Source organism: Bos indicus x Bos taurus, chromosome 4 (genome assembly GCF_003369695.1).
Source record: "Bos indicus x Bos taurus breed Angus x Brahman F1 hybrid chromosome 4, Bos_hybrid_MaternalHap_v2.0, whole genome shotgun sequence".
Lineage (NCBI taxonomy): Eukaryota > Metazoa > Chordata > Mammalia > Artiodactyla > Bovidae > Bos > Bos indicus x Bos taurus.
In genome coordinates this window covers 27,897,749-27,910,032 of record NC_040079.1, presented here as the reverse complement: position 1 = coordinate 27,910,032, position 12,284 = coordinate 27,897,749, and the positions used below count along the sequence as shown (strand labels likewise).

General features: G+C 50.7%; 1 protein-coding gene across 1 annotated transcript; it reads right to left on the bottom strand.

The window, feature by feature from the left end:
• Window positions 1-6,299: 6,299 nt before the first annotated feature.
• On the bottom strand, window positions 6,300-10,552 carry PAX4 (paired box 4). The gene is given in 11 exon segments (XM_027538426.1): window positions 6,300-6,356; window positions 6,358-6,424; window positions 6,757-6,899; window positions 7,160-7,215; window positions 7,721-7,790; window positions 8,144-8,226; window positions 8,442-8,567; window positions 9,134-9,209; window positions 9,539-9,754; window positions 10,011-10,141; window positions 10,540-10,552. Coding segments are annotated over 11 exon segments (1,038 nt in total).
• Window positions 10,553-12,284: the final 1,732 nt, after the last annotated feature.

Sequence of the window (12,284 nt, the reverse complement as noted above, 5' to 3'; positions counted from 1 at the left end):
AACAGGCAGAGTTTTTCCCCCTTTGTAGGGAAGACTGGTAACTTTGAAGGGTATCCTTTCCATCCTAGGTACGTTCTACCCCTACACCTCAGATCCTTGGGGGTACTAATGGCACCCAGATTTATCTGCAGCCTGATCCTTCTCCTGAAGTCTAACCTCATCTCTTTCCAACTTTCTGACTGACAGTTGACTTGACTTCATCCTGCCATCTCCTCCAAATGAGCCTCCTCACCCTCCCCTTCAAAGGTGATCCTTCCTGCCTTCCCCATGGCCATGGAGGGCACCACCATCCTCTCAAACACTCAGGCTCAAGACTCAGCGCCATCTCTGCTTCTTCCCTTGTGTTCCCTTCACCAAACCCTGAAAACTCCAGTATTTCCTTGGCAGAGCCTCTTGAGTGCTTCAGTTCAGTCGCTCAGTCGTGTCCGAATCTTTGCAACCCCATGGACCACAGCACGCCAGGCTGCCCTGTCCATCACCAACTCCCGGAGTTTACCGAAACTCATGTCCATCGAGTCAGTGATGCCATCCAGCCATCTCATCCTCTGTCATTCCCTTCTCCTCCTGCCCCCAATCCCTCCCAGCATCAGGGTCTCTTCCAATGAGTCAGCTCTTCGCATGAGGCTGCCAAAGTATTGGAGTTTCAGCTTCAGCATGAATCCTTCCAATGAACACCCAGGACTGATCTCCTTTAGGATGGACTGGTTGGATCTCCTTGCAGTCCAAGGGCCTCTCAAGAGTCTTCTCCAACATCATAGTTCAAAAGCATCAATTCTTTGGTGCTCAGCTTTCTTCACAGTCCAACTCTCACATCTGTACATGACCACAGGAAAAGCCATAGCCTTGACTAGACGGACCTTTGTTGGCAAAGTAATGTCTCTGCTTTTTAATATGCTATCTAGGTTGGTCCTAGCTTGCTCCTTAGTAATTACCATAATTACTGGCACAATTGTGTGGCAGGCTTTCCACCAAGAGCCTGCAGTGCAACAAGGGCTCCCCAGCCACCAGGCCCGTCCCTACCTGATCTCCTCTCCACTGTAAGTCTACTTTTCTAAGCTGATGCCTCCATTCCATCTTTCCCTGTTCATAACTCTTCAGGGTACCTCATTCCTCTTAGCCCTGCCCCTTCACAATCATCCTCTCTTTCCTGGCTTAGGAAGTCAGGAGGATGTTGTAGAAAGAGATTCAGTTTTGATATTATATAGACCTGGAACCAAAATTAGCAAGGCATGGTCCTTACTAGCTTTGTAACCCCAAGGAAATTGCTCCAACATTTCTAGGCCTTGGTTTCCTTATCTGTAAAATGGAAATAATGTCTGTTTCATAGGGTGATATGAGGGGTCAGTGACTGTATGCCTCTAGATAGAGATCCCCATATTCATTCACTCTTTTCCTTCATCTTCTGTTGATTTTCTACATAAACCCTTTAATTGTGGCAAACGGGAAAACAAAAGGAAATCCCACTAAGTCGTTTCCTTATCTATTCCATGAAGGATTTGGATTGCACTAGATTTCTCTTTCCAGGTCTGACATTCTAGTAGACATTTCATCAAAGTGGTTAAGAGATCATTTCTGGACTCAGAGCTGGGTTCTAATTTGATGCTTATTAGCAAAACTGGTTGTTTGACCTTGGGCCAATGAACCTCTCAAAGTCTGTTTCTTGTAGGTGAAATGGAATATAGTGTGACTCTCGTGGGACTATTATGTTACATGAGCTGATGACAGTGAAATGCTTAGTAAACAGCTTGGCACCTTGCACACCCTCATGCCATCAGATGTCTTCCTCAAGTCAGTTTGAATTCTTAGAAAGTCTAACCTGTTGGTTGTAGTCTCCCTGTGAATTCTGATGGTATTTTGCACCATTCATTGGATTTTTCTAAATCACTTCTACTGCTCTTTCCTATAAACTAACCTCTTCTCCGTCCCCGTGGCACTTCCTCAAGATAGGAACAAATGACTTTATCTTCTCTCTTCCCACTGGGTCTCACCAGGTTTTTTCCTAAATGCTAGAAATTAGCAAGTGACCAACTGAAGGTTTCTATTTCCTCTTTCCTCCCCAGGTCAACAGGATGCCACCTATGGAAATCTAAATCTTCCAGGAGAAACTACTACACTAAACCAAACAAGAACCCCAGAGTCAAGATCCATGAGAAGAATATCTGTAACACAACTTTTCCTACCCAGTTTAGCAAAACACCTGTTTCAAGCAACAATACATCACAAACGGCCACCCCCAAGACCCTGGTGTGCATCTGACTTGAGAGTAGAGGTGTGAATGTGGGTGGCAACTGAGACTCCAGGTCACTTCAAGTGGTGTCCAGAAGAGGGGAAACCAAATGGTAACCTATTCTTCCACTGATTCTCCCCGTCCCCTCCAGAATCACTAGACTTTTCCCAGAGGTCCCATGAGGAATAAGCCTCGCCCTGAAGGATTCACAATCCAGATATGACTAGATGTCCTTTTGGCTTACGACAACGGAAGGATTATTAATCCTATAGGCACAAGGTAGTTGTAATGACAGCCTATGCATATATAGCCCACTGTCCCTCCATAGCTTACCGACCATACCACCTTATCATTTCCTTTTGATCCAGTCAGTAGGACGCAACAGGTATTTTCTCCATCACTGCCCACCGTTTACAGGGAGCTGAAGTGATTTGCCTATGACTGGGAGAAGGCGATGGCACCCCACTCCAGTACTCTTGCCTGGAAAATCCCATGGACGGAGGAGCGTGGTAGGCTGCAGTCCATGGGGTCGCGAACAGTCGGACATGACTGAGCATTTCACTTTCTCTTTTCACTTTCATGCATTGGAACAGGAAATGGCAACCCACTCCAGTGTTCTTGCCTGGATAATCCCAGGGACAGGGGAGCCTGGTGGGCTGCCATCTATGGGGTCGCACAGAGTTGGATATGAAGGAAGCGACTTAGCAGTAGTAGCACCAGCAGAGACCTCTGATGCAATTCTTCAATTAGAGTAGACCCTGATGCCCATGACTCTTTCCATCAAAACAGAGCTTCCAAAATGGGTGTCTTTCTTGCACTGTCTTCATAACATTGGCCCTTAGTGGCATACCATCTGCCCCATTAATGCCTTTCTTGACATAGGCTCTTAAGTACCTTTATTTAGAAAGGGATATTTTAATCACTATCATAAAATGGAAGACCAGAATCACTTGCCATGAGCAGAAATGAAGTGAGAGTTGCTCAGTCGTGTCCAACTCTTTGTGACCCCATGACTTTACAGTCCGTGGAATTCTCCAGGCCAGAATACTGGAGTGGGTAGCCTTTCCCTTCTCCAGGGGATCTTCCCAACCCAGGGATTGAACCCAGGTCTCCCACATTGCAGGCAGATTCTTTACCAGCTGAGCCACAAGGAAAGTCCAAGAATACTGGAGTGGGTAGACTATCCCTTCTCCAGTGGATCTTCCCAACCCAGGAATCAAACCAGGGTCTCCTGCATTGCAGGTGGATTCTTTACCAACTGAGCTATCAGGGAAGCCATGAGTAGAAAGTGACCATAAAAATGAATATACTAAGACAAAAAAAAAAAAGAATATAATGAAACCAAAGTGATGCCATAAATTTTAGTCATATTTCCCTTCCTTGACCAAGGTTCAGAGCCTGAAGCTCCCTTTCCGTCTGTTAAAAAAAAAAAAAAAAAAAACCAGATTAACAAGTGTTACAGAGTGGCTACAGAATAGAACCAAAATGAAAATTTTCTCTTTGATGCAATCAGAATTGAAAGGGAGTGGAAAAGGGAATAATTTTTGCTCATTGCTGACTCAATATTATATAAAGCAGCATCCAGACAGCTTCTCAAACACTCTCAAAGCCTGAGCCCTACTGCATCATCCCACAACTAGGCCCTGGCTTTTAAGTTTATTGAGAAGAGAAGCTGAAACCAGAAGCTGAGAGAGTTTCTGCTTGGGTAGAGGAAAGTGATGTCAAGTTTCCGTAAGTATGTTTTTCCTCAAGAAATATGAAAGAATTTTGTAAACATTTTAATGCAATAAGAGAAGGTTGCAAACGCTAAGGACCAGGGCATCTCCTTTCCTAGACAATGTTAAGAATAGGCCAGAGATGTGATGTGGAATCGGAGAAGGCAATGGCACCCCACTCTAGTACTCTTGCCTGGAAAATCCCATGGACGGAGGAGCCTGGTAGGCTGTAGTCCATGGGGTCGCAAAGGGTCGGACACGACTGAACGACTTCACATTCACTTTTCACTTTCATGCACTGGAGAAGGAAATGGCAACCCACTCCAGTGTTCTTGCCTGGATAATCCCAGGGACAGGGGAGCCTGGTGGACTGCCGTCTATGGGGTCACACAGAGTCAGACACGACTGAAGCGACTTAGCAGCAGCAGTGGTGTGGAATAGTCTTCAGAGATAAGACCTTGGGAGTCATTTAATGCAGAATCTCTTCTTCAGCCTTCCCTGAATAGATATAGTCAGACATACAGGAATGTATGTGCCCAGGGACACACGCACGTGCATGCGCACATGTGTGTGCGTGCTCGCGCGCGCACTCGCGCACACACACACACACACACACACAGATGTGTGTGCACGCTTTTATGCTCCCCACAAGTTGCCATCCTCAGCTTGAATGTGCTCAGCCATGGGGCTTCAGCTTCCAGCTGCTTCCATTGCTAAGATCAGTTTGGTCACTGAAGTGAATGGCACAGTCTCAGTCCCCCAACAAAACCTTGGCCATTTCCCTGGGCCATCTGTCCAGTGGGGCCCCAGGTTGAGAGCAGAGAAGCAGGGCAGAGGCAGGTCATGCTCTGTTATCCTTGGAATTTCATGGTAGAGCTGTGCTGTCACATGGAGCTCTCTGTGCTGATGGAAATGTTCTATAATGCTTATTGTCCAACACAGTAGCCACAGGCACATGTGACTACTTCCTAGGTGATTTAGTGGATAAAGAATCTGCCTGCTAATGCAGGAGATGCAGAAGACTCAGGTTCAATCCCTGGGTCCAGAAGATCCCCTGGAGTAGGGCATGGCAACCCGCTCCAGTGTTCTTGCCTGGAGAATCCCATGGACAGAGGAGACTGGTGGGCTACAGTCCATAGGGTCGCAAAGAGTCGGATACAACAGAAGTGACTAAGCACACACACAGTGTGAGTGAGGAGCTGAATTCTTCATTTTGTTTCATTTTAATCACTTTACTAGCCACATTTGGTTGGTGGCTACTTTTACTGGCAGCACAGCTCTAGAGTATTTTATGATAAAGAGACTTATTGAAGGATAACTTCTGGACCAGTACCTTTGCAGATGGGAGTAAATAAACTCTGTCCTGACCCTCACTTTGCACCATCATCATTCCATCCCCATCTCTTCAAAAAGGAAAGAATTTGGAGAGATGAGCCCACCCCTCACTCCAAATATCCCCTCCATCACGTTCCTCCGTGTCCCTCTCTTTTCTTACATCCCTAGGTTTCCCAGGAGGAGCCTGGAGATTTCTCTCTCTAGGAAGACAAAATTGAGATGATTTGGAACTTTCAGAAAAGAAGAAGCAAGCAAACATGCCCCAGGAGCACATATAAAGGGAGAAGCAGAATATAAAAAGGGGCATTTCCTCTCTGTTTGCCGCTGTGCAGAAAATACATATGCAATTAAGGAGTTCATACGTCTCTTAGATTAAGGAATTATTAGACATTTTCTTAGATGTGGTCACTGTGTTGTAGTTATGTAAGAAAACTTCCCTTATTTTTTGGAGATGCATGCTGGAGGACTCAGGGGTGACAGGCCATGAGGTGCTATCAGTATCTGTACGTGTGCATACGTGTGGGTATATGAGCACAAAAACACCAAGGCAGATACATATACATACATGTGCAGATACATGCATGCATACATACAGAGATTCGATAGATTGGATGGATAGACAGTAGCTAGATACATAGCATGTAAACACATAAATATATTAGATGATAGCTAGCTAGATACACATTTTCATAGATATTTAGACAGACAGAGGGCAAACTGCTTATAATTGTTAAATGCAGGGATGGGATTATGAATACTCACTTTAAAAACATGATGGACAACAGAACTACTGCCAATTTTAAAAATGTTTTTATTACCGCCAACTGGAAGCCTCGTAAGGCCAATGTGACATGTGGTTAAGCACAGCCTCTCCACTCAGGTGACGCACAAGAGGGGCAAGGTCCACAGACGAGGAGGAGACACAGGAAGGAGGAGGGGCCGTGCTTTGCTTGGACAGGTGGGGTCATATCCCCCCCACCACATCTCCTTTCCATACTGAGCCTCCTTCCTCATCCCAGACCTCACAGTGGGGAGCCAGGCCACTGCAAGGCCTGACGGGCACCAAGACTGGTGATGGGGGCAGAGGAAGGAAGGGCAAGGATGGCAAAGCAGGATGGAGCCCAGGAAGCTCAGCTGTGGGGGGCAGGTAGCCTGCAGGGATGAAGAGAGGTTGAGATTGGGCTTGCTGGTGGCACCCCAGCCCTCCAAGTCACTGTTGGGGAGAGAGGCAGATGTTGGCTCTTTACCCTGGATATATACACTCAGATCCCAATCCCGCCCCGTCTTCCTGCTACAGCCGTCAATGGTAGTATACACTCAGGGGTGCTAGTCTCCCCAACTCTGTGGGCCATGCAAGGAATTAGGAAAGCTGTATTGAGGTTCCCCTGATAAACCTGACTGGAGATCGGGCCTTCCGGTGAGTCAAGGAGTTGGTTTGCCCTCCCCACACCCTGCAGGAGCGCAGCCTGGCAAGGATTCTTACCCCAGCAGGACTGGAGACAGGCTTGTGGTGGGGTGTCACTCAGACACCCCTCTGATGCTGTCCCCCAGCGCAGTGGATAGTAGGGACCCAGGGATTCCAGGGTAGATAGGACTGCCTTGGACACACTGCCGGGGGACTGCTTGGAAAGCAAGAGGAAGCCCTCAGCTGCCAGCGACGCCTCCTGTTTAGCACGGCCAGGACCCCTGCCCCCAGGCTGTATCTTGAACAACTTCAGGGGGCGCCATTCACACAGTAGACTGTGAGAATGGCGCTTCCTGGAAGCATGCACTGTGGGGGCCCAGGGCATCGTGAATTCCAGCTCAGGCCTCCACTGGGAATGGGAGGAGCAGTGACCCCTTCGGCCTTCCCGATTCACAAACTCCCCCTCCTCCTGGATACCTGTGCAGAGAAGATTCCTGGGGAGGCACTTGGTACAGTCAGACCCCGGGAACCACCTACAAGGTAAGGGAGAATCCACTCAGCAGGAGGAACAAGGGTCTGTGGAGCAGGGGATGGTGGTGAGAGGCAGGGGAAGTTTTAGGAAAGGCGACGACTTCTGGCAGGGGTGGGAGGGGGTTGATGCTACAGCCCTAAACTGCCTCCTCTCCAACGCGGGATCTTAAAAGACTGGGGAAGAAGGATTAATTCCTAGGGATGATAAATCTGGGGCTGTGCAACCCTGAAGAGCAAGGATTGTGTGTGTCCAGCATCCAGTACAAGATCTGATGCGTGGGATGTGCCAAGTAAATGTTCGGTGGATGGATAGATGGAAGGAAAGATAGGTGGATGGATGGATGGAGGGAAGGAAGGGAAAGGTGAGTGGATGGATGGATAGATGGATGAATGGAAGGGAAGGAAGGAAGGGAAATGTGAATGGATGGAAGGAATGAAAGGGAAGAAGGAAGGAAGGAAGAGAAAGGTGAGTGGATGGATGAGTAGATGCATGGGCTGAGAAATCACCTGGAAACTGCATCTCCCACTTGAGCTTCTCTTGTCGGCGCCATTTGGCCCTTCGGTTGGAAAACCAGATCTGAGGGAGGGCAGAACCATGCAGCTGACTGTGCGCTCCAGGGCCCAGCACCTACCGTTCTCACCCACATGTTCCTGACCTGGACTCAGAGAGCAGACCCTTCCCCAGACCCAACCTCCCCGCTTCCTGCTCTGGCCTTTGCTCTCTGACCTCTTCCTCAGCACCAAGGCGTGGAGAGGGAGGATGGGGAGAGCAATCAGCAGCAGGGGAACATGGAGGAGCTTGTCTCATTTCTACTCCAAACGAGCTGGTCTCCACCTTCCCACCCCCTTCTCTACCGCAGCCCAAAGCCTGCCTGGCCCAGACTCTCTACGCTTCGGGCCTGTGCACGCTGTGCAGCAGGGCTCACTCACCCTCACCGTGTCCTCGGGCAGAGAGGTGGCTGCAGCCAGTTTCCCACGGGCCACTGAATCAGGATACTGCCCACGCTGGAATTCTGCAGAGATGGAGGCTCACACGGCAAGGGCACAGGGAGAGGAACAAGGCCTGCTTCCCCCTCAGCAGCAGCCCCCCAACTCCCACCCTTCCTAGGACAACCCTGAACTGCCCTCCTCCTGGAGGCAGGGCCACCTGCAGCCTCCAGCGCTCAGCCATGGCCTATAGGCCTCTAGGTCCTCACCTCTGTGGCCCCCATCCACCCAGCCCCGGCACCTTTCTCCAGCGCCTCGGCTTGGCCTGGGGAAAAGATTGTCCGATTCCGGTGGCCAGTTCCTGGGTGGGGACCCCGGGGAGCCTCAGAGTCACAGGGGGGAGTTCGAGGAATTGGACCCAGACCAGCTGCAAAGGGAGACAGGAGCTGGAGCAGGTTTGCGACAGCGATTCCTCCGGGGCTGTGGGGCCGGGGCAGTGTGGCTATAGAGAGGAGCTGCACTGCTGGGACATCCACCGGTACTCGGGGGTTGCTGCAGGGGCACTGGGTGAGGGGCACACTCCATACCATGGGGGCGCATGCTTAGTATTTGGAGGGAGACAGCTGCAAGGTTTGGTCCAGGCTTGTGTGACCAGACCACATCAAAAGTGGTCTGAGAGGCTGTGATCGAGGCAGAGGGAAGATGTGGAAGCCCCAGTCCTGCCTCCTCCTCAACAGATCCTGTGAACCTGGGGCCTAGGGAGCTGGTCTCCGTTCCAGGACCTGCCAACACCTAGCTAGTGACCTTGGGTAAGTCGCTTCCCTTCCTCTGAGCCTCCATCCTCTCCTGCCAGGAGAGAATAAGACCCCCTGCCAGGCCCTCTAGGTTGTCTTGTGGTGAGGGTGATGCAAGAAAGAACAAGAAAGGAACGTGGGAACTGTTAGATGCTTACTTGTGGCTCTGATCATCCCTGGAGGCAGCTCCAAGACCCACCTGGCAACCTGAGATGTATCCAGGGCGGTCTCTGGTCCTCCTGCAATGCCCGCAGGACGCGGTTGATAGAGGAGACCTGAGGACGTGTGGTGTTGAGTAGGAAGATGGTACACAGAGCCAGGGGTGCTTCCTAAGGATGTCTCCCCAACATTCTCTCTCTTTCTCTCTCTCTGTCCCAGCCAACACCTTACTTCCAAGGGCAGCCTCCTCTCACTCCCCATACTTTCTTCATCTCACCTGTCTCACCACTTTTCAGAAGAGAAACTTCTGGGTCAGAAGCGAGCCCAGGAGCCCCGCCCCCAGCCTGGGAGGCCCCACTGCAAAGTAAGAAGGAATCTACTTCTGCCTCCCCAGACAGCCTGTCTGTGGCTCCACTTCCAGTTCTGGGGAGGGGAGAGCACTTACACTGGGAGTCTTGTCCTGGGTGCAAAGCCCCTCTGCACAGAGCTGGCGTTGGATCTCCCAGGCGAAGAGGGCCGGGCACTCCCCCTTGAGCTGGGCGATTCGTGCCACCACCGGCGGCGTGGCCAAGCGTGGCTTGCTTCCTCCAATCCCCTTGGGCTCCAAGACACCTGTGCGATAGTAACGGCCTAGGATCTTGCTCACACAGCCATTAGATACCTGCATCAGGTGAGAGGCAGAGACAGGTAAGGCCTAATGGCCAGAGGAGGAGTGTCCCTGGGACAGAGGAAGCTATAAGGCCACAGAGTGGAGTCCAGCCCCACCTTCAGAAGTCTGAAGCTCCCTATCCCAGCCCTCAGGGGAGCAGCCCAAGCCCAAAGGCCCTCCCAGTCTGCACCAGCTCCGGACTTGCCTTAAAGGGGCTCCTCTCCCCGCTTCTTGTCCCCATCACTGCGTGAAGGGCCCAGCATCGTACCTTGAGGCTCCGGGAGATGTCACAGGGCCGCATCCCACTGATGGCCAGTTGCACAATCTGTTGCCGGGTATCCAGGGGCAGGGGCCGACCATTCACAAAGAGCCCCCCTAGCTGGTTCACGCTGCTGATCCCTGGGTGGGAGAAAGAGGCATCCAACCCGGCAGCTCCCCTCTCTCCAGTCCACCTGTGGCCAGGATGACCCTCCTGGGAGAGGGTTACCCCTCCAGCCTGCCTTCCCACCGTAGAGAAAATCCTCTCCCCAGGGGATGGCCCCTCTTCTGCTCACAGGGTCCCCCAAACATGCCACTTTCTCTGGGAGCTGGCTCATGAGTGAATCTTTGCTCCTTGGCCATAGGCACTGGCCCTACCGAGCTTACGGACACAGGGTGGAACAGAGAGACTGTCTGGACTGAGCTCCCTTAGAACGCTGGCCAAGGGCACAGGAAACCACGTGGATGGAAGCAGAACCTTGAGCCATTTCTTCCCTCCTTTTGCTACCTGTCCTTCCAGCTTCTCTCGGGCATCTTACCATCTTGCGGCATGCTCCAGGCTGAGCCTCCTCTCAAAGGACAGGCACTGGGAAGACTGGGGAGGGCAGTTTCTCCTGGGAGGTCCTTCTTTGTTCTTGGGGCTGAGCCTACAATAATCCAGGGTTCTTTGGGTGGAATCTCTCGCTTGGAATGATCTTGGGATGGGGTTTTGTGATAGAGGATAAGGTTTATAAAATTTGCCAGTAGATTGGTTACAAAGATTCAAATTCGTTTTACTAAACCTTTGAATTAAAACATCACAGAGCTAGGGGACTTCCCTGACGGTCCAGTGGTTAAGACTCAGCACTTCTGGTGCAGGGTATGCAGGTTGAATCCCTGGTCAAGGAGCTAAGATCCCTCAAAAGTCTTATCAGCCCCCAGCAGGTGATACACTTGGGGCAAGGGTCCTGCCTCCTAAGCTCAGGAGGTTCTGCCCAGCCAGGAAGAGCACCAGGGACCACAGATCCCCATCACCCTGGTCCAGGGCTGGGAACCACATTCAAGGCTCTGCCTGCAGTCTCATGCAGGTTATGTTCTCCAAACCATCAGCCAGAAAGCTTCCTTCAGAGCACCTTATAGGAGGGTCTTGCTCTGTGTTTTATGCTCCCCAGGAAGGTCTGGGGAGATACCAGGGCTCGTCTCTACCCCCAGGCATTGTAGCTCAGGCCCCACCCCCTGGAAGTAGAGATGAGCAAGCCTGAAGTCTCCCAGAAGACACCTCTCTTGACACCTTCTAACCCACTGGGGTTATTATTTCCTGTTAACTCTGGAGAGTTCTAGATCTCATACTCTCAGAGGTCAGCTCTCCAAGGCCAGACACTCATTCCTTCAATTACCATTTACTGAAGGGATGTCGAAGGGAGGGAGGGAGAAGCAGGAAAGGGCTGTCTCTGAGCTGCATAGATGCCAAGGTGAGCATGAGAGAGTCTTTGGGCAGCTAGGGACACAGGTCATGAACCACCATGTCTGTCTTGCTTTTAACGGCTAGACATGGCAGTTGAAGCCACCTCCTTTCATGCCTGGACCCCCGGCAGGTCTGGGGGTCACCCCAGAGAATAGCTTATGCTTCGATCTTTCCTGTAATAACCACACCATCTCGACTTAGTTAACTAATCTGCAATTATTTACTGAACATGGTATTAATTATGAGTACACAGCTGGTTGCTCAGGATGAAGGGAGTAAAATGGAAAAGGACAAGGCTTTTGCTCTCCAAGAGATCACAGAGCAGCCAGGAAGAGGAGACTAGTGCTGGGGAGAAAAGAATGAACTCAGGAGGGACTTGAGAAACTCAGGAACTGAAACAGCTTTTACTCACTCATCTCTAGACAGAGAGAGACACATTCCCCTACCAGCTCTCATCTTTCCAGAGAGTCAGGAAGGCAGGCAGAGGTTTCTCCAGAAAGAAAACTGAGGGACAAATTGGGGTTCTCACAAATAAGAGGCTACCCAGGGAGTGAAGTTCAGGGAAGTGTAGAAGCCAGTCCCTCCTCAGAAGCTGAAATTTCTAGCTTCTAATCCTGAGGCTCTCTTTCTCTGCCTCCACCCCTGCCACCACAAAAACAATGGAGAGAAGAAAGTCAATCTGGGGACTTAAAGGGCTGTGTCAAAAGCTCAGAAAATCAGCCAAGCCCTGACTCCTTGAGAGGACTCTGTCCTCCCCTCAGTGACTAGAGCTCAAGAGGAGCTGTGGGGGCTCAAGTTCAATATCCAAACCTGAAATCCCCCCAACTCGAAATAGTAACC